General features: G+C 44.0%; 2 protein-coding genes across 8 annotated transcripts; both read right to left on the bottom strand.

The window, feature by feature from the left end:
• Positions 1–474: 474 nt before the first annotated feature.
• LOC110504847 (zinc finger protein 69) lies at positions 475–10,094 on the bottom strand. 5 transcript variants are annotated; one of them, XM_021583702.2, is made up of 5 exons: positions 9,971–10,094; positions 8,756–9,108; positions 8,466–8,605; positions 4,799–4,859; positions 475–4,701 (listed from the first exon to the last, which is right to left on the bottom strand). In XM_021583702.2, the coding sequence occupies exons 2-5, from the start codon at positions 9,045–9,047 to the stop codon at positions 3,299–3,301; spliced, it is 1,896 nt and encodes a 631-aa protein (XP_021439377.2). In that variant the 5' UTR covers positions 9,048–9,108; positions 9,971–10,094; the 3' UTR covers positions 475–3,298. The 5 variants fall into 5 exon arrangements, with proteins under 5 accessions (XP_021439377.2, XP_021439375.2, XP_036826349.1 ...); XM_021583700.2 differs by having other exon boundaries at positions 9,843–9,975; XM_036970454.1 differs by having other exon boundaries at positions 4,799–4,856; positions 9,843–9,975.
• A 947-nt stretch (positions 10,095–11,041) lies between these two features.
• On the bottom strand, positions 11,042–21,847 carry LOC110504845 (zinc finger protein 517). Of its 3 annotated transcripts, none has more exons than XM_021583692.2 (3): positions 21,692–21,847; positions 20,756–21,269; positions 11,042–12,055 (listed from the first exon to the last, which is right to left on the bottom strand). In XM_021583692.2, the coding sequence occupies exons 2-3, from the start codon at positions 21,075–21,077 to the stop codon at positions 11,166–11,168; spliced, it is 1,212 nt and encodes a 403-aa protein (XP_021439367.1). In that variant the 5' UTR covers positions 21,078–21,269; positions 21,692–21,847; the 3' UTR covers positions 11,042–11,165. The 3 variants fall into 3 exon arrangements, with proteins under 3 accessions (XP_021439367.1, XP_021439366.1, XP_021439368.1); XM_021583691.2 differs by having other exon boundaries at positions 21,356–21,830; XM_021583693.2 differs by lacking the exon at positions 21,692–21,847 and adding an exon at positions 21,530–21,685.
• Positions 21,848–22,309: the final 462 nt, after the last annotated feature.

Genomic DNA, 22,309 nt, shown 5'->3' with positions numbered 1-22,309 from the left:
AAATGGTTTTATCCAATTGATCTTAAAAGTATTATTTAAAGTAGTAAAGTCCAGAAAATTCAGTCCACCATTCTCATAAGTGTTCATTACAACAGTTATCCTCATGTAATGGGAACGGTTTCTCCACAGAAAGTTGAAAAGCATCTGGTCTATCTCCTTGCTTATTTTACCATCAAGATATAAAGATAGAGCGCCATATGTTAGTCTAGAGATACCTTCAGCCTTGGTTATTAGGACTCTACCTTTTAAAGATAAGTCCACTGTAGCCATTGATTTAGCTGGGTTGTTTTAATATGGGGGTTAAAATTGAGTAAGCCTCTAGACTTCTGATCCTTTGTAATGGTTATGCCTAAATACATAAGTTCTTCTTTTACTGGAATACCATAATATGAAGGTGTCACACAATCTTTGACAGCCATGAGTTCACATTTATTAATGTTAAGATATAGACCAGACGCTTTGGAAAAGGATTGTATCACATTGATCGATATGGGAATTTGGTTAGCGTCTTTCAGAAAAAGTGTAGTATCGTCAGCCAGCTGGCTTATACTAATTTCTTTACCAGCTATGGAAATACTTTGAAAAGGACTATTACTTAAAGAATTTGTAAGAAGTTGGGTGATTAATAAAAGCAGATACGGAGAGATAGGACAACCTTGCCTAATTCCTCTCTTTAACTCAAATCTAGGTGAGGTGCCATATTTCAATTTGATAGAGCTGTTACCATTTGTATAGAGTCAATAGCCTTACAGAACAAATCCCCAAAGCCACATTTCTCAAGGGAGTAGAAGAGGAACTGATGCTCTACTGTGACAAATGCTTTATAAAAATCAAAAAAATAATATGAAGCTATCCTCAGTTATTAGGTCTGAGTAGTCAAGTATGTCTAATACTAGTCTGACATTGTTAGAAATATGTCTGTTCCTCATGAAGCCAGACTGTGTTTCATCAATGACTGCATCCAGGACTTCTTTCATTATTTTTGTAAGTAGTAAATAAATATCTTATAGTCATTATTAAGAAGACAAATTGGACGCCAGTTATCGATGAGCAGCACTTCTTTTTTGGGTTTAGGTATCAGTGTTATTAACCCCTGATTCATTGTAGGAGGGAGAACATTGTTTTTAATACTCTCTAAAAAATTTTTACTTCAGATTGGAAGGGAGGTATTTGTTCAGAAAATAATTTGTAAAATTCTGAAGTAATTCCATTAACACCTGGAGATCTAAAGCACAGACAGAAGGGATTAGCCCAGACAAGTCACAGGGGTTATAAAATTGAAGCATCCAATGTCCAGTCACGGTTAGTGGGAGAGGATGGAACTAGGTGAAACTGGGCCGACATTCTGCTATTTTTCTCATCGATTAAACATCTGATCTCAATACATTTTTCTGTTCCCAAAACTACGAACACAGTACACTACATTTTATAGACTTGACTCTTCGCCAAAGTTTTTAAAAATTGCGTTGTTTAGGAGTGCAAGGTCGAATTAAGTTTGTGCACACACGCACTTCACCGAGGAGGCGTTCCCTAACTAACAAAAACATGCAAATACATGCTACAACGCGCTAATAGGATCTCGCGCTTGGTCCTGCCCACTATACTTAATTTGCTCCCATCGGAAAAGACACAGATGAACTATTTTGGGTTAGTTCTATCTTTATCCAAAGCCTTAAACTTCAAATCTGTTTTTTAATACTGACTGGCCAAACAAGTGACAAGTGACACATCGGATTTGTTTGTGACAGCAGTCATTTGCTGACACGGCTACGCTAGTTGTCATAGTAACTAAGGGTGTGTGCACAGTGGTATAGGCTGATTGGTAACCATCAGAAGTTACAGTATGCAACAAGCTAAGGTGACAACACATGCCATGGACGTTTCCTAATTGCTTTGAATGTTCAAAATCATAGTGTAAGAACACTTTTAAAGCCTCAAAGAATGAGACTATCCAATTTCCAATACAAAGTCCTTTTTGGCTAGCCACAGCAGTCAACTAGTTAGTGGTTTAGCTTTCTGGCACATTCACTCATTTGTTTAAACAATTAGCAAGCTGGTTAGCTACCACATTTTCTTGTCAAACTGTCAACATAGTAGCTAGCAAGCAACAAGATATGCCAAATAACTCTAAAAACCATTTGCGGGGAAATAAATCAGATTTGACCTCTCAGACAAGTCTCATTGCCAGGAATCATATTCGTATCTGACTTCACACTACCTACGAAGGTGGTTTGAAACATGGCTTGAAATATCAGATTCCATGTGCTGTTTGGCTGTTCAGACTGCAGGAAAATGAACAGATACAAATTGGATATGCACAAAAAAAAGTAAAAATATTTAAGTCACTTCAATGTGAACATGGCTTTTAACTGTACCTGAAGATCTAATGACTTGAAATAATTATTGCAAATGAGGAACATGTACTATTTGTTATCCTTTATTACTAGAGGTCTCTACTGCCCATGTTTGTGCAATCTTTGTCATTCATAAAAGGTCACTAATAAACTGGGTGATCCATGCAAAACCCTATTGAAGTATGCATGACCTATTGAAGTATGCATGACCTATTGAAGTATGCATGACCTATTGAAGAAAGTCAACCTCCAGTAAATACATTTTATTAATGTAAAAAAAAAAAAAAAAATGATGGAGCAAAAGTATATTCCCTGTGCTTTTCTTGACAACATAGAGAATGTAGAGTACAAAGAATATGTTACATTTGTCTTAATAACATAGAAATGAAACTAAAACATAAAACATGGCTCCAAGACGTTGAAATCAAAAATGCCATAAACTGTTCCGGCACTGACTTAAAAATGTGATCCTGCAACCACATATCACAGTTTGATCAGTGATACCCATATTGAGCACCATATCACAGTTTGATCAGTGATACCCATATTGAGCACCATATCACAGTTTGATCAGTGATACCCATATTGAGCACCATATCACAGTTTGATCAGTGATACCCATATTGAGCACCATATCACAGTTTGATCAGTGATACCCATATTGAGCACCATATCACAAACATTGACCACCAAATCACACGTTTTTGCTCTTTTAGAGTCCTCTCTCAGCATCATGTTAATTCATTGGCCACCAGGGTTGGGGTCAATTCGCTTTTCACTCAGCCAGTCAATGATGACAAAAAAGACTAATTGAAAATAAACAGCACTTTTCAAATCACAAATGTAACTTCAAATGGACGTAACAATCTGACTTTCTGAATGGAATTGATCCTGGTCCTGCTGAACACTCCAACTTGACTAAGCCGAGCCATGTGTGGACAGACTCAGGCATGGACAGTTTCATAGTGGATCCTCAAGGAGTTACTGTTGTGGAAAGTCCTGTTACAGCGAGGACAGCGGGACCGCGGGTTGGGTTTCTTGAATTGGTGGACTTGTAGCAGATGTCTCTTACGTTCAGCCATGGTCTCAAATTGCTGAACACACCTGAGGCATTGGTACTTCTTCCCCGGGTGGGCGGACTTCCTGTGGCTGATCAAGATTGGGTGACAGCGGAATTTCTTGCCGCACTCTTCGCAGCTGAGCGGTTTCTCACCTGTGTGGATGCGGAAGTGTTGAACGAGGCTCATCTGTGTACTTAGCAGCTTTTTACACACTGTGCATTGAAACAGGCCGTCTGTTTCTGTCATTTGCTTCCGTTTGCTGTTTTCCTTTGCACGTCGATCGTCTTTGCTCTTTGACTTAATGGCAGGTTGCTGCTCAGCACCGTTAGCAATGGGATCCTCCACTGGTGCAGTCCAGGAGAGGTATCTGCTGCTCTCCTCACCCCCGTACACATCCGCATGGGCTTTACGCAAATGTAGTATCAGGAACTGCTTTACACGGAACCTCTGCCCACACTGGTTACAAGGGTACGGTCTCTCACCTGTGTGAATGTGTTCGTGGTCCTGCAGGGATTTTGCAGAAGTGTACTCCTTATGGCAAACGTGACAAGAATAAAGTTGTGGATGTGTGCTGCCTTTAGGGGAGCCAGCTTTGTTGTTGGGGGAGGTAGGTTTGTCTTTGGGGGGTAGAGGTTTGGCCTTGCTGGAAGAGAGAGGTTTGTTGTTGGGGGAAGTAGGCTTTGTTCTGCTGGGGGAGAGGGATTTCACTTTGTGGTTGATAGAGTTCAACTTTTCTTTGACGTTAGAGCAAGGTTTGTTTTTTTCTGTTTTGCCGTGGCTGTTCAATGTGTGCACACGGAGTGCACTTGGATACGGAAACTTTTTGGGACACTTAGGACATTTGTATGTCCCCTTGTTATGAGACCTCATGTGCACAGAAAGACCAAACTCTCTGTGAAAGCACTTCCCACAGTATTTGCAGCAGAAACTCTTGTCAGTTCCACTGGTTGTTGCTTCTTCCTCTGCATTAGGTTCCATTTTTAAATGCTTTCTTCTCCTTCCTACCTTCTTTTTCACTATGTCACTCGTTTTCCCATGTGTCCCCTCTCTGTGTTTGCTTTGTAAGTCACAATCTTTTCCATGTCTTGTGCTGTGCCTCAAGACATTCTTATCTAATAAGATGCTGCTCTGGGGTTCCGGATTTTCTTGTTTGAATGTGCACAACAGACTACCATGGGTCTTCCTCAGCCCCCGCCCTACTGAACCACAACCATACCCTGACCCGGCCGCGCTCAGTTCAGGTATGTCTTTTAACCGTCTGTTTAACAACCGCTCCGCAGCCGACCCTGGAGGAGAGAGGAGCGGAAAGAGCGGGATCAGTAAAGATATCCTGCACCAGGAGCTGAATTACAATTACGAGGGGCAAGGATGATTTACTCTTACCTTTTCGTGGAGGACTCCTGGCTAGGGCTGTCAGCAAGTGGTTATCAAAATCTTCAGCCTGCTAAAACACAGACTCATAATGAATATGCTCTCAACCAAAAACGCCACCAAAGTACTACTAAACCAGACATTTAAAGAGTGACTTTGATGATAAAAAATATAAAATCATGGAAATCCAGATGTTTTAGGCTTTGTTATAGTGAAAAGTCAATTTATTTAGACAGTTCGTTGCAAAAGTGATATATTTAGGTGTTTTGGTAGCAAATCTAGCTCTTTTTGCCCCTCGCAGTTCAACTCTGATGTAGAGGTGCCTTAAGAAGGTTCCTCTACGTCATCTCAAGGGAGGGGTTTGGTTTGAAATGTACTCCCTTCCAGATGTGCTGGGTGGTACCACGTCATCTCAAGGGAGGGGTTTGGTTTGAAATGTACGCCCTTCCAGATGTGCTGGGTGGTACCACGTCATCTCAAGGGAGGGGTTTGGTTTGAAATGTACTCCCTTCCAGATGTGCTGGGTGGTACCACGTCGTCTCAAGGGAGGGGTTCGGTTTGAAATGTACTCCCTTCCAGATGTGCTGGGTGGTACCACGTCGTCTCAAGGGAGGGGTTCGGTTTGAAATGTACTCCCTTCCAGATGTGCTGGGTGGTACCACGTCATCTCAAGGGAGGGGTTTGGTTTGAAATGTACTCCCTTCCAGATGTGCTGGGTGGTACCACGTCATCTCAAGGGAGGGGTTTGGTTTGAAATGTACGCCCTTCCAGATGTGCTGGGTGGTACCACGTCATCTCAAGGGAGGGGTTTGGTTTGAAATGTACGCCCTTCCAGATGTGCTGGGTGGTACCACGTCGTCTCAAGGGAGGGGTTCGGTTTGAAATGTACTCCCTTCCAGATGTGCTGGGTGGTACCACGTCATCTCAAGGGAGGGGTTTGGTTTGAAATGTACTCCCTTCCAGATGTGCTGGGTGGTACCACGTCATCTCAAGGGAGGGGTTTGGTTTGAAATGTACTCCCTTCCAGATGTGCTGGGTGGTACCACGTCGTCTCAAGGGAGGGGTTCGGTTTGAAATGTACTCCCTTCCAGATGTGCTGGGTGGTACCACGTCAAAGCTTGCTATAAAGGCAGGTGACAGCGCACCTTATTTGGTAATGGTCTTGGTAAGTGGAGTGTGCCAATATACACTGCTCAAAAAAATAAAGGGAACACTTAAACAACACAATGTAACTCCAAGTCAATCACACTTCTGTGAAATCAAACTGTCCACTTAGGAAGCAACACTGATTGACAATAAATGTCACATGCTGTTGTGCAAATGGAATAGACAACAGGTGGAAATTATAGGCAATTAGCAAGACACCCCCAATAAAGGAGTGGTTCTGCAGGTGGCGACCACAGACCACTTCTGAGTTCCTATGCTTCCTGGCTGATGTTTTGGTCACTTGAATGCTGGCGGTGCTTTCACTCTAGTGGTAGCATGAGACGGAGTCTACAACCCACACAAGTGGCTCAGGTAGTGCAGCTCATCCAGGATGGCACATCAATGCGAGCTGTGGCAAGAAGGTTTGCTGTGTCTGTCAGCGTAGTGTCCAGAGCATGGAGGCGCTACCAGGAGACAGGCCAGTACATCAGGAGACGTGGAGGAGACCGTAGGAGGGCAACAACCCAGCAGCAGGACCGCTACCTCTGCCTTTGTGCAAGGAGGAGCACTGCCAGAGCCCTGCAAAATGACCTCCAGCAGGCCACAAATGTGCATGTGTCTGCTCAAACGGTCAGAAACAGACTCCATGAGGGTGGTATGAGGGCCCGACGTCCACAGGTGGGGGTTGTGCTTACAGCCCAACACCGTGCAGGACGTTTGGCATTTGCCAGAGAACACCAAGATTGGCAAATTTGCCACTGGCGCCCTGTGCTCTTCACAGATGAAAGCAGGTTCACACTGAGCACGTGTCAGACGTGACAGTCTGGAGACGCCGTGGAGAACGTTCTGCTGCCTGCAACATCCTCCAGCATGACCGGTCTGGCGGTGGGTCAGTCATGGTGTGGGGTGCCATTTCTTTGGGGGGCCACACAGCCCTCCATGTGCTCGCCAGAGGTAGCCTGACTGCCATTAGGTACCGAGAGGAGAACCTCAGACCCCAAGGCCAACCGCATATGCTGGTGCGGTTGGCCTTGGGTTCCTCCTAATGCAAGACAATGCTAGACCTCATGTGGCTGGAGTGTGTCAGCAGTTCCTGCAAGAGGAAGGCATTGATGCTATGGACCCCGCCCGTTCCCCAGACCTGAATCCAATTGAGCACATCTGGGACATCATGTCTCGCTCCATCCACCAACGCCACGTTGCACCACAGACTGTCCAGGAGTTGGCGGATGCTTTAGTCCAGGTCTGGGAGGAGATCCCTCAGGAGACCATCCGCCACCTCATCAGGAGCATGCCCAGGCGTTGTAGGGAGGTCATACAGGCACGTGGAGGCCACACACACTACTGAGCCTCATTTTGACTTGTTTTAAGGACATTACATCAAAGTTGGATCAGCCTGTAGTGTGGTTTTCCACTTTAATTTTGAGTGTCACTCCAAATCCAGACCTCCATGGGTTGATACATTTCCATTGATAATTTTTGAGTGATTTTGTTGTCAGCACATTCAACTATGTAAAGAAAAAAGTATTTAATAAGAATATTTTATTCATTCAGATCTAGGATGTGTTATTTTAGTGTTCCCTTTATTTTTTTGAGCAGTGTAGTTTGCGTTATGCTTCCTTGACTAGACCTCTGACTTTACACAAAATTGAAAAGACACTAAAGCATATTTCCATATTTGACCAAATTCAACATTTTTCCTGACTGTTTCATACACATCTATGAGCTTCTACGACAAAGATAAAAACGTTTATATTCGTAGCTACATCCATCGTAACGAGAAATAGATGACAATGGTGATCATCTCAACTTGTATTTTTTCCCAACTGCTATGACAGAATGGTGGCGCATTGTGAGATTTAATCCCACGTGGGGCAGATATACATTTAAAAAAATACTTTATTTACAATATTCATCCCGTGCCCACACACTTCTAATTCTGAAAAGTGAAAGCATACTTGTGAGAAGAGTTGCCCTTGTAGTAGTTGTAGGTTTTTATACAGTACCCAAGACCAATCTGTGAGTTAATTTGACCATTGGAAAAAGAGCTACTGCGTAAATACTGCAATGCTAGTTGGATTGAATTGAGCCCCTAATCTTAATTTTCAAGGTAATGATTGCACTTTTCTTCCCAATACAATAACGCGATAAACATGAGGCCACATTTCATGGGGATTCAAACTTACACCGCAAGGTTGTAAGTAGATGTCAGAAACTCAGCACCTTACCACTGTGAGCGAACTGTCCAGAGCCATATTTCTGTGATGCACATAATTGTATTATCAGAGCATGCCAGTTGACATCTGGTAAATATGCTTTAATGAGAAAGTGTTTGGATCAGGTACAACTACGTTTACCCACCCCAATTCCCCCAACCTGAATGTATTTCTTGAAAATGTGAATGTGTTGGGCGAAGGCTGAAATTGGGGTTGAGAGTTACCTTTTAACCTAATTAACAGAAGACATGTTTTTGTTCAGCCATGTGCTACATTTAGGTGTGCAGTAGGTTTCCCACACCAGACAGGTAACTGACCTCTTGTTTGATGTTAGGGATGCGCCATAGAGACACACTCAGTGGTCGCAGGTCCACCCATGGCCACTCATTTTCCTTTTTGATCTTCGAGGGTGGAATTAAAGAATCTTCTGACTGAAGGGGCTCGCACCAATCAGGTACTGCATAGAAACCCAAAAATGGAAATGTAATGACACAGAAAAATAAAGCTGAGGTGACACCAACTGGGAGGGAAACAAATGCATATCATGTCTACAGTTATCCAGACCTGAAATTGTATGTTGCCATTTGTCTACGCAATATCAAGTTACCTTCTTCTTCTATCTCAGCAATTGTCGTCACGTCAGTGACTGTTTGCCCAGAGGTGTTGGCAGCCGTACCATCCAACACCTTTATTTTCCCACCCTCCTTCAACCTCATCTCTGCCAGCCTCAGCTTCCCCTTCAATGCTGAGATCTCCTTTACACTCTGCGTGAGCTCTGCCTGCTGCTCACTCAGACTGCCCTCAAAGATCTTGGAGATCTCACACACGGCTGCAGTGAGCAGGGAGTCCATGACGGAGGACAGCTGCAACCTGAAGGTGTTCTGCACCTTCTCCGACATATTTAATCTCCCTGGCTCAGGTTTGTGTGACGTCACCCAGGTTCTAGAGTTGGAAGCTCAGCTGTCAATCAAGACGAATCATGTAAACATCAGGAGGTTAAACAGGACAACAGTAAAGTTACAGTATAGTAGACTAACGTTGTATTCAAGATCAGGATTTTTTGGGGCATATTTGACCACGTAAAAAAGGTAAAGATTCTAACTTTAAACTGAAGAAAATACTGCTGTGATTGTTTTCAAACCAAATAAACGATGCTGATTAGGGAGTGATCAGAGGTCTTGCAGAAGGTGCAGCTTTAATGCGATGCTTTTGTTAACACTTTGTCATCAACATAACATTTATACCTCAAATACCTTAGTTAATTAACTTTAAAAAAACGGATATATCCGGATTTATGGCGATGTAGCTACAGTAACGTTACACAACTCGAGATGAAGACACTGTGGGCTAGGACATGCGAGTTTAACATGTCTTGTGTCACATAGATAACTCTATAAACGTATATTCATGCACGTTATACTGTTTTTTTGTTGTCATTTGTAAAGGTGTATGCATTGCTTACAGACGAGCAAGTCCAACACAACATGCAGTGAATGTGCATTGCTAGCTAGAGAACTAGCTGGGGGGTCCGCGCGCGAAAACGTAAACATGACAGGCACATTGATAGCAGTCAGTCGGTCAGCACGAACCTGCTAAAACAGCGGTCTCTAAAACAACTGACTCTGTTGGCTTGGTATTCAGCGTATTTGTGTATATCTTCAACGTATGGAGCATGCAATATAAGCCATATTTACTTTTGTTAGAACTGTCCGCTGCTGTGCAAATGCTCGAATTAGCTACCACACCAACATTTTTCCGAGAGGACCTCGCCTCTCGGCCAACCCTCGTGATTTTCCATATCCAATAAGACTCGGATGTGTACCTGAGCCCTAGCTCGAGATTCCAATAGGGTCCAGCTGCGACGTCATCTCTCAGAGCAGTCATCTCTGAGGGTCTCTCTTCTTCTTCGATGAGGTTTAACCGCGGTTGGCATCCAATAAATGTTGCATTACCGCCACCTACTAGACTGGAGTACAACTCCCTTATACTTTGCTTGAACAAAATAAACAAATACCCAACCATCTAACACAACACTCACAAAAAATAAAAAATAAATAACACCACCCTACTCCACTATTTAAATTGATTTAGTCCTACCTCGGGCAAACAACCTGAAAGGATGGGACACCGCCACTTAACACACCCTGTAACTCTTCTGATGTCAAGTCTCACACACCCAAATACTTCTCTGCAGCTGCCACCACAACCTCAATTTTCTGCAACTTACATTCCATCCCTGCAGTACAGTTGATAACCATTGCTATACATTCTAAAAATCCAATCCTACTGAAAGATATATCACTTGTACTGGTACATATCTACAACTCACACCACTCCTCTCAGGATCTCTCCCCCTTGACCCATTTTCCTCAACTTCCTTCACTGCCTCAGCATACAACTATTTCTGCACTACTCTAACCCTGGAAACCTCAACCTGCTTCTCTCGCGCTGATCATTTCTGATGCCCAGCCCCATGGGCACCCCTGCAATTAACACATACCACTACTTTCCCAATGCTACACATTCCTTTGTCTCATGCCCTGCGGCACACTTCTCACACCTTGGAACCTCCCTCCTACACACCACTGCCACATGCCCATAAGCTTGACACCTGTAACAATGTAATGTGTTCGGCACAAAAGCTTGCACAGGTCTGTGACATCGAGGTGATAATACTGCGAATACGCGGGAACTCGTAAATCTTTTTCTTTGAGGAGAGAATCTCTGTCAAATGTATGTTTCCCAGAGGAAGATATCTGTTACTCTATGGGCCGTTGTGGTTTGGACAAGGCTACTTACATTTGACTATTTTACTTTTAAGATGTGTGTGTGTGTCACAGTTACACCGTTTGACCAACAATTTAAGAAAGGATGAGAATAACTTATTTACAAAGTTTTATTCCTCTCAACATTAAATGAATCAGCAACTAATAGATACATTGAACATAGTACACGTGGGCAGTTATCCCCCCCCCCCCCCTCTGATTTTCTAAATCAACCTGCTTCATGTCAAAGGTCTACCTTGCTGCATGAATCTGTTCATGTATTTTCAGGTCCACTTTAGAATAGAATCTGTTCCCACAGTCCGTGCAGTTGTAAGGCCTCTCTGCAGTGTGAAGGACCCGGTGTTTCTCCAAGCCGCTCTGAAGGCTGAAGCTCTTCCCACACTGAGAGCAGCTGAATGCCCTCTCCCTCGTGTGGCGCTGCATGTGTACCCTGAAGTGGCACATGTACACAAAACCCATACCACACTGGGAGCAGGTGAAGGCCTTCTTCCCTGTGTGGTGGTACTTCTGGTGGTCTTTCAGGTTTCGGAGCTGAGGGAAGCTCTTCCCACAGTGTGGGCAGCTGAAGGGTTTGACCCTCAGCTGTGCCGTTGTGTTGATGCTTTCGAGGGCCCCCACAGCATGCTCTGTCCCCTGTGTGGGTATCACTGACCTTGAAAGTAGGAGCTGCTCCTTCCTGATCCATGGTGTTGGAGGTAGTGGAGGCTCCCTGGCCAATGGTGCTGGAGGTAGAGGTGGAGGCTCACTGGCCCATGGTGCTGGAGGAAAAGGCTCACTGGCCCATGGTGCTGGAGGAAGAGACTCACTGGCCCATGGTGCTGGGAGTGGAGGTGGAGGCTGAGGCTCACTGGTCCAAGCCCCAGCATGTGAGCTCAATCTCTGCAGACGACTCAGGCTCACTATGGAGGCATCTGTGGATGTGACCATCTGGGTAACCAGATCCTCCCAGTCATTGGGCTCTTCTTTGATATGGACCACATGGGCCTCCCTCTCGTCCATCCTTTCAGAGACACAGGAAGAGCTGGGTGTGGCCATTTCCTGTGGACCCTTTCTCTCTGGGAGAGTGCTGGGTCCACCTGACTGGAACATCTCCTGTTTGATAACACAACCTTCCTCTGCTCCTGAGGATAGAACAGAAATAAGTTATAGATCCTATATCAGGTGTGTGTGTGTGTTAGTCTGATTAATCAGGCTGTAATACACAATTAATTGGTATATACAGGCTGAATCTAATGCCTGCAAAACTGTGTAAAATGCTCCTTAAAAGCCAGAATAGTGAATACAATTACATTTAAACTCTAGCGGTTGTCTGTGTGGTTTGTTCTTCAGCTGCTCAAAATTTGAGACAAAATATACACAGTTAAGTGCTGTTTTCTACATTTTTTAAAGAGTCAGTAGGTATATGGTTCAGTTCAGCACTGAAGTAAAGTTAGTTTTATATTTGATATCCGGTTCTCTCATCAATAGCTACTGAACCAAGCATGCCATGACAATGAAAAAAAATCTTATTTAAATTAAAAAAGTGGATTGTTCTCCATCCCCCCCGATTCAGAATATAAACATTGTACACCAATAAAAATACCTCTGTGCCGAACCAAACTATATACCTACCGGCTCTTTAAAGTTGGGTAAACAATACTTTTCTGTGGATATTTTGTCAAAATTTTTGAGCAGCTGAAGGACAAACCGCACAGAAACCAGTACACCCTCCGATGAACCATCAAAACAGGCAAAGCGCCAATACAGGACTAAGATCGAATCCTACTACACTGGCTCTGACGCGCATCGGGCTTGCAAATTATTACGGATTACAAAGGGAAACCCAGCTGCAAGCTGCCCAGTGACACGAGCCTACCGGGAGCTAAATGCCTTCTATGCTTGCTACAAGGCAAGCAACACTGATCCATGCATGAGAGCACTAGCTGTTCCGGACAACTGTGTGATCACGCTCTCCGTAGCCGATGTGAGTAAGACCTTTAAACAGGTTAACATTCACAAGGCCGCAGGGCCAGACGGAGTACGAGGACGCGTACTCGGAGCATGCGTTGACCCGCTAGCATGTGTCTTCACTGACATTTTCAACCTCTCCCTGACCCAGTCTGTAATACCTACATGTTTTAAGCAGATCACCATAGTCCCTGTGCCCAAGAACGCCAAGGTCTAAATGACTATCGCCCCATAGCCATGAAATGCTCTGAAAGGCTGGGCATGGTTCACATCAACACCATCATCCCAGACACTCTGGACCCACTCCAATTCGCATACCGCCCCAACAGATCCACAGATGACACAATCTCTATTGCACTCCACACTGCCCTTTCCCACTTGGACAAGAGGAAGACCTATGTGAGAATGCTGTTCCTTGACTACAGCGCAGCATTCAACACCATAGTGCCCTCTAAGCCCATCACCAAGCTAAGGACCCTGGGACTGAACACCTCCCTCTGCAACTGGATCCTGGACTTTCTGACGGGCCACCCCCAGGCGGTAAGGGTAGGCAACAACACATCCGCAACGCTGACCCTCAACACGGGGGCCCCTCAGGGGTGTGTGCTTAGGGTTGTGTGCTTCCGCTCCTGTACTGAAATCAAATAAAATTGTATTTATCACATGCTTCGTGAACAACAGCTGAGGACTAACAGTGAAATGCTTACACAACAACGCAGAGAAAATAAAATATAGAAAAATTGAAAAGTAAAGCACATAATAATAAATAATAGATACACAATGAGTAATGATAACTTGGCTACAGGGTACCAGTAGAGTCAATGTGCAGTGGTACACGGTAATAGATGGAAAATATGTACATTTAACTAGGAATAAAACTACAGATAGTAAACAGTACCCGCAGCAGCAGCATATGTGATGAGTCAAAAAAGTGTGTGGGGAGGGGGGCGGTATACCGTATTTTATGACATACCTGTATTGATGCAGGTACCGGTTTGGGTTTTTACTTTACCTTCTATGCCAATATTTGAATGTTTAGTTTGTTAACTGTGATACGCCATGTGTAATGTCAATTTTTATAGTTTACTTCGCTACTTGAGTCATCTCTCTCCGCTCTTTCTCTCCCTGCCACTTTCTACACAGACTCCGAAGCCACTAGCTAGCAGTCAGCTATCCTTTGCTAGCGGTCATCAGCTACCTTGATCCCGGACAACTCTCGCCAGTCTGTACAGCGTGACTCAAACCAGAGCTAGTCGGACTTATTCTCCTCGATATCTCCGGATTCCTACCGCAAGCTCTGAACTTTTTTTATTTTTATTATGATATTTTTGTATTTATTTTTCCCACCTAGAATTATAGCAGTTAACGACCCCTGAACGCACAGCCACTTTTCTGCGGCCCGATAGCTATCTTAAGCACATTGGACTGCTGACTTAAGAGGCCCTTCGGACATATTTCTTCCGCCACTATACATATTTTGCCAATTGGCCTGGTTTACCACACGGAGCCCTGCTGATCCGTCCGCTGATGTAACTGCACGAGGGGGGCACAACAGACTTCCCACCGTCGGGTCATCCCTCTAAGGCCTTTCTGTTAGCCTGCTAGCCCCGTGCCGCTAGCTGCCTGAAGCCACGCACTGGACTTGTATGATTACCCGGCTACGCATGCCTTTCCCTAACGTCACCATGCCGTGTCGATTGCTGTTCTGTTTTGTAACTATTGTTTTATTTCACTGTTGAGGCTCTAGCACTGCTCAACACCCCCCACACACGCAGTGACATCACCTGGTTTAAATGCTATTTCTAGAGACAATATCTATTTTATTATCACTATATGCACAGGTTTACCCCCACTGTATTCACATCCTACTATACCTTTGTCTGTACATTATGCCTTGAATATATTCTACCGTCCCCAGAAATCTGCTCCTTTAACTCTCTGTTCTGAACGTACTAGGCGTCCAGTTCTGTTAGCCTTTAGCCGTATACTTATCCTACTCCTCCTCTGTTCCTCTGGTGATGTAGAGGTTAATCCAGGCCCTGCAGTGTCTACCTCCACTCCCATCCCCCAGGCTCTCTCATTTGTTGACTTTTGCAACCGTAAAAGCCTTGGTTTCATGCATGTTAACATTAGAAGCCTCCTCCCTAAGTTTGTTTTATTCACTGCCCTAGCACACTCCACCAATCCGGATGTCCTAGCCGTGTCTTAATCTTGGCTTAGGAAGACCACCAAAAACCTTGACATTTCCATTCCTAACTATAACATTTTCCGACAAGATAGAACTGCCAAAGGGGGCGGTGTTGCAATTTCCTGCAAAGATAGCCTGCAGAGTTCTGTCCTACTATCCAGGTCTGTACCCAAACAATTTGAGCTTCTACTTCTAAAAATGTACCTTTCCAGAAACAAGTCTCTCACCGTTGCCGCTTGCTATAGACCACCCTCTGCCCCCAGCTGTGCCCTCGACACCATATGTGATTTGATTGCCCCCATCTATCTTCTGAGCTCCTGCTGCTAGGTGACCTAAACAGGGGCATGCTTAACACCCCGGCCATCCTACAATCTAAGCTTGATGCCCTCAATCTCACACAACTTATCAATGAACCTACCAGATATAACCCCAAATCTGTAAACACGGGCACCCTCATAGATATCATCCTAACTAACTCACCCTCCAAACACACCTCTGCTGTTTTCAACCAAGATCACTGCCTCATTGCCTGCATCTGTAATGGGTCTGCGAGCAAACGACCACCCCTCATCACTGTCAAACGCTCCCTAAAACACTTCTGCGAGCAGGCCTTTCTAATCGATCTGGCCGGGGTATCCTGGAACGACATTGACCTCATCCCAACAGTAGAGGATGCCTGGTTATTCTTTAAAAGTGCCTTCCTCACCATCTTAAATAGGCATGCCCCATTCAAAAAATGTAGAACCAGGAATAGATGTAGCCCTTGGTTCACTCCAGACCTGTCTGCCCTTGACCAGCACAAAAACATCCTGTGGCGTTCTGCATTAGCATCGAATAGCCCCCGTGATATGCAACTTATCAGGGAAGTTAGGAATCAATATACACAGGCAGTTAGGAAAGCTAAGGCTAGCTTTTTTTAAACAGAAATTTGCATCCTGCAGTACAAACTCAAAAAAATTCTGGGACACTGTAAAGTCCATGGAGAATAAGAGCACCTCATCCCAGCTACCCACTGCTCTGAGGCTAGGAAACACTGTTACCACCGACAAATCCACTATAATTGAGAATTTCAATAAGCAATTCTCTACGGCTGGCCATACTTTCCACCTGGCTACCCCTACCCCGGTCAACTGCCCAGCACCCTCCACAGCAACCCACCCAAGCCCCCACCATTTCTCCTTCACCCATATCCAGATAGCTGATGTTCTGAAAGAGCTGCAAAATCTGGACCCCCTACAAATCAGCCGGGCTAGACAATCTGGACCCTCTTTTTCTTAAATTATCTGCCGAAATTGTTGCAACCCCTATTACTTGCCTGTTCAACCTCTCTTTTGTATCGTCTGAGATTCCCAGAGATTGGAAAGCTGCCGCGGTCATCCCCCTCTTCAAAGGGGGAGACACTCTAGACCCAAACTGCTACAGACCTATATCTATCCTACCCTGTATCTCTAAGGTCTTCGAAAGCCAAGTTAACAAACAGATTACTGACCATTTTGAATCACATTGTACCTTCTCCGCTATGCAATCTGGTTTCCGAGCTGGTCATGGGTGCACCTCAGTCACGCTCAAGGTCCTTAACGATATCATAACCGCCATCGGTAAGAGACATTACTGTGCAGCTGTATTCATCGACCTGGCCAAGGCTTTTGACTCTGTCAATCACCACATTCTTATTGGCAGACTCAACAGCCTTGGTTTCTCAAATGATTGCCTCGCCTGGTTCACCAACTACTTCTCTGATAGAGCTCAGTGTGTCAAAACGGAGGGCCTGTTGTCCGGGCCTCTGGCAGTCTCTATGAGGGTGCCACAGGGTTCAATTCTCGGGCCGACTCTCTTCTCTGTATACATCAATGATGTCGCTCTTGCAACTGGTGAGTCTCTGATCCACCTCTACGCAGACGACACCATTCTGTATACTTCTGGTCCTTCTTTGGACACTGTGTTAACTAACCTCCAGACAAGCTTCAATGCCATACAACTCTCCTTCCGTGGCCTCCAACTGCTCTTAAACGCAAATAAAACTAAATGCATGCTTTTTCAACCGATCATTGCCCGCACCTGTCCGCCCATCCAGCATCACTACTCTGGACGGCTCTGACTTAGAATACGTGGATAACTACAAATTCCTAGGTGTCTGGCTAGACTGTAAACTCTCCTTCCAGGCTCACATTAAGCATCTCCAATCAAAAATTAAATCTAGAATCAGCTTCTTATTTCGCAACAAAGCTTCCTTCACTCATGCTGCCAAACATACCCTCGTAAAACTGACCATCCTACCGATCCTTGACTTCGGCGATGTCATCTATAAAATAGCCTCCAACACTCTACTCAACAAACTGGATGTAGTCTATCACAGTGCCATCCGTTTTGTCACCAAAGTCCCATATACTACCCACCACTGCAACCTGTACGCTCTCATTGGCTGGCCCTCGCTTATTATGCAAAGCAATAATTTATTAGCCACATGAAGTAGCTAAGAGAAAACATGCAATCAAACCAAAGCTTATAGGGTCCCGTAGGAAACACTTACCAAAACTTTAGTTCCTACCCTGTCACAATAACTGCTCCCTGGCATTTTAATTCGTTGTCATCTCAAACAACGCTGTATTCAAAGTGCCCACTATTATAGTCTAATTATAGAATTAGAATAGTTATTATATTTCCATGATTCCAACAGTTTTGCTCTAATTCACAAGTCAAATCGCAATTGCAACATTTGGTTAAAAATAAGTCCTAGATTATTTGCACTAAACACAATTATTATTATTTATCACTAAACACAAATGCTTTATATGTAAATTATGTCCGAGTGTTGGAGTGTGCCCCTGGCTATTCGTAAATAAAATGTTAAAAAAGAAAATGGTGCCATCTGGTTCGCTTAACATAGGGAATTTGAAATTATTTATACTTTTACTTCTGATACTTAAGTACATTTTATCAATTACATTTACTTTTGATACTTAAGTATATTTAAAACCAAAAACGTTCAAACTTTTACTCAAGTAGTATTTTACTGGGTGACTTTCACTTTTACTTGAGTCATTTTCTATTAACAGATCTTTACTTTTACTCAAGTATGACAATTGAGTACTTTTTCCACCACTGCAACTGAGTGCAGGACATGCAGAAATGATAAGTGCTTAAATTTGTTTTGGTTGAAGCTGAATTTACTTAAAACAATCAGAATGGAGAAATACTAATTGAAATCACTTAGAATGTATGTGTTGACACCCTAGGATCACTCACTACTCATGAAGCAAATGTAGAACTTATATTATTCAAAAACTAAAAATACTCTTCAATTTAAAAAAAATACTGTGATATAATATTTTGTCCATATTGCCCAGCCCTAAAACTTGGTTAATAAGTACCGCTTTCCATGCGGTAGCATAGGGCCTTCCTCTGACATCATCTGGTATAAAGGTCCTGACTGGAAGGGAGCTCGGCCCAAGTGATGTACTGGGCTGTACGCACTACCCTCTGTAACGCCTTGCAGTCGGATGCCAAGCAGTTGCCATACCAAGTGATGATGCAGCCAGTCAAGATGCTCTTAATGGCGCAGCCGTATAACTTTTTGAGGATCTGAGGGCCCATGCCAAATATTTTCAGCTTCCTGGGGGGGAATAGGCATTGTTGTTCCCTCTTCACGACTGTGTTGGTGTGTTTGGACCAGTGGAGGCTGCTGAGGGAAGGACGGCTCATAATAATGGCTGGAACGAAGCAAATGGAATGCATGGAAACCATGTGTTTGATACCATTCCTCTGATTCCGCTCCAGCCATTACCACGAGCCCGTCCTCCCCCATTAAGGTGCCACCAACCTCCTGTGGTTTGGACCATGATAGATCCTTAGTGATGTGGACACTGAGGACCTTGAAGCGCTCCACCTGCTACACTATGGCCCTGACGATGTGAATGGGGGCTTGCTCAGCCCTCCGTTTCCTATAGCTCCTTTGTCTTGCTCAGATTGAGGGAGAGGTTGTTGTAATGGCACGACACTGACATATTTCTGACCTACTGCCTATAGGCTGTCTTATCGTCGTCGGTGATCAGGCCTACCACAACCGTGTCAAGCAGCTCGATCACTGGGGCCAAGCTCCCTGCCCTCCAAGACCTCTTTACCAGGCAGTGTCAGAGGAAGGCCCTAAAACTGGTCAAAGACTCCAGCCACCTAAATCATAGACTGTTCTCTCTGCTACCACATGACAAGTGGTACCAATGCAAAGTCTGGAACCAACAGGACCCTGAAGACTGCTTAAGAGTTAGTCCGGGTAGCTATTGGGTAACTATTTTGCTATCCTGATTAGTGTTGTCACGATACCAGAATTTTGACTTCGATACCAGGTTTAGTATCACAATACATCACGATACTCGATACCACAAAAAAAAGGCATATTAGCCAAAGTCACTTGATCCAGACAGAGCAGTAGCTGAGTTTCTGTTTAATTGTTGGGCATTTTTTTGTTCAATATCATTATTATAATAGAATCATTTTTTTTTAGAGCCATGTTTGCATTAATTGAATCAATTATACAATCAATTTGACTTTGTTTTTACCAATCTAACTACAAACAACATAATGGTAATCATTTATTTTAATGGTAAATCTCTATTTACACGGAATATTCTGACCCATCATATATGCTGCTGCAACTGTTGATGGTCTGTCAGTTTATTCCGAGTTATATGTACATATCTACCTCAAATACCTCGTACCCCTGCACATAAACGCGGTACTGGTACCACGTGTATATAGCCATGTTATTACCTCATACCCCTGCACATCGACTCGGTACTGGTACCCCTTGTTTATAGCCAAGTTATTACCTCGTACCCCTGCACATTGACTCGGTACTCCTACCCTGTGTATATAGCCATGTTATTACCTCGTACCCCTGCACATCGACTCGGTACTGGTACCCCTTGTTTATAGCCAAGTTATTACCTCGTACCCCTGCACATTGACTCGGTACTCCTACCCTGTGTATATAGCCATGTTATTACCTCATACCCCTGCACATCGACTCGGTACTTGTACCCCTTGTTTATAGCCAAGTTATTACCTCGTACCCCTGCACATTGACTCGGTACTCCTACCCTGTGTATATAGCCATGTTATTACCTCATACCCCTGCACATCGACTCGGTACTTGTACCCCTTGTTTATAGCCAAGTTATTACCTCGTACCCCTGCACATTGACTCGGTACTCCTACCCTGTGTATATAGCCATGTTATTACCTCATACCCCTGCACATCGACTCAGTACTTGTACCCCTTGTTTATAGCCAAGTTATCATTACTCATTGTGTATCTATTGTTACGTGGTACTTTTTTATTATTTGCAAATGTTATTTTTCTCTCTGCACTGTTGGGAAAGATTTGGAAGCATTTCACTGTTAGCCCACACACCTGTTGTTTACGAAGCATGTGATCAATAGAATTAGATTTTAATTTGAGTACATTTAAATGAAATTTTATTCATATTCTGGCTTGTAAGGAAAATGTACACGATTTTGCAGGTATATGTTTCAGGCTGTATATACCAATTAATTGTGTATTACAGCCTGATTAATCAGACTGTGTGTGTGTGTGTGTGTGTGTGTGTGTGTGTGTGTGTGTGTGTGTGTGTGTGTGTGTGTGTGTGTGTGTGTGTGTATATATATATATATATATCTCCTCACTCACCTAACAGAGCCTCTTCCCTCTTCTCTGTGTCTCCAGCACAACCACATCTTCTACACAACACCCTCTGCTCTCTCTCTTCCCTCTTCTTTTTCTGCTCTCTCTCTTCAACTTCCCTCCTCTTCCTCTCCTCCTCGCCGTCCCTCCATCTCTGCTCACACTGCTGCAGCCTCTCCTTCAAGATTTCCACTTCCCGCTTGCTCCCGGTCACTTCCTTCAGGAAGCTGTCCTTCACCAGCCGAGTGATCTCATGCACAGCAGTTTTGAGGACCGTTTCCATGACTCCATTGAGCTGGTACTGGAAGGTGAGGATGGCCTCTGACATAACTGCAACAACATCAATCCAATACTGGAAAATCAACCCCCCTTCCCTTATTGGTACCAGTCCAAGAGTTCACAGACAGTCTTCTATGGATGAGCTGCCCCCCTTGTTTCCCAGTTTGGTTTACTATAATGGAAAGACTTGGATTTAGCCTCCTACAGATCGCACCAGTGCCCAGTCAGGTCTCTCTTCCTCCTAGAAACAGGGGCAAACTGTCAAATACACCAAATGTGGTCTTGATGTGCCTCAAATATCTTGTCAGTTATTGGCAGCTCACTTACCAATGATTTAGCGCAGCAACATGCTCGTAACTAACAAATTAATAAACCCGTACACCCTTTTTTACTTGTGGGTAGGTGGTATGCATGTATCAAACTTGCTAGCTAGCTTTAGCTACAGATAATAACACAGTGTAGTACTGCAGAAGGTCTATCCATTTCACACAATATTCTTACCACTTCCCAAACGTTATGTTGTTCGTCATAAAAATCAGCTAGTTACAAATATCCTCTCTCTCCTAGAACTGTACACATACGTATCAAAGACAGGTGGCTAGCTAGCTACTGGAATAAGCTAACAGCTACTAGATAGACGGTTATAACAAAGATAGAACTAACCCAAGAAGGTTCAGTGTCTTTTAGAGTGTGAGCAAATGAAGCATAGTGGGCAGATCAAGCAAGGAAGAAGGGCAAAACCAAGCACGAGCTAGCGATATCCTATAGGCACGTTGTAGCATTATTTCCGTATTTCCGTTAGGGAACGCCCCTCTGTGAAGTGCGCGTGTGCACAAACTCGATTCGACCTTACATCGAGTTATTTAAAACGAGAGCATGTTGTCAAAGCGTCAAGTCTATAAAACCTAGTGCACTGTGTTCGTAACAGATTTTAGTTTTGAGACCAGGAAAGGTATTCAGATCAGACGTTTCATTCATTAGAAAATCAGACCAGTTTAACCTAGCTCACACTACCCGCAACTAGACTTCCTCTCACTACCATATTTGGTGGTGAGAAAACATTCTAAATGGATGCTTCACCTTTATAGCCCCTGTGACGTGTCGGTTTACCTCTGTCTTTGGCTAGACTGGAGAAGGTTGGGTCCCGTCCCTTTGCTCTGTGACATCGAGGTGATCATACTGCGAATGCAATTGCGCAGAACTCGTACATATTTTTCTTCAATGTTGGAATCTCTGTCAGAGTAACATAACTTTCTCTGGGAAATAACTACATTTATGTGC

This window comes from Oncorhynchus mykiss, chromosome 31 (assembly GCF_013265735.2).
Source record: "Oncorhynchus mykiss isolate Arlee chromosome 31, USDA_OmykA_1.1, whole genome shotgun sequence".
Taxonomy (NCBI): Eukaryota; Metazoa; Chordata; class Actinopteri; order Salmoniformes; family Salmonidae; genus Oncorhynchus; species Oncorhynchus mykiss.
This window is presented reverse-complemented; position numbering and strand designations above follow the sequence as displayed.

Bases quoted from the DNA above. Each gene is read 5' to 3' on its own strand.
- LOC110504847 (XM_021583702.2), bottom strand. From the start codon at position 9,047: ATGTCGGAGAAGGTGCAGAACACCTTCAGGTTGCAGCTGTCCTCCGTC. The intron at 8,606-8,755 runs GTAACTTGATAT...GTTTCTATGCAG, and splicing joins TGCTGAGATAGAAGAAGAAG to TACCTGATTGGTGCGAGCCC. The intron at 4,702-4,798 runs GTAAGAGTAAAT...TCTCTCCTCCAG, and splicing joins CAGGAGTCCTCCACGAAAAG to GGTCGGCTGCGGAGCGGTTG.
- LOC110504845 (XM_021583692.2), bottom strand. From the start codon at position 21,077: ATGTCAGAGGCCATCCTCACCTTCCAGTACCAGCTCAATGGAGTCATG. The intron at 12,056-20,755 runs GTGAGTGAGGAG...TTCTATCCTCAG, and splicing joins GAGGGAAGAGGCTCTGTTAG to GAGCAGAGGAAGGTTGTGTT.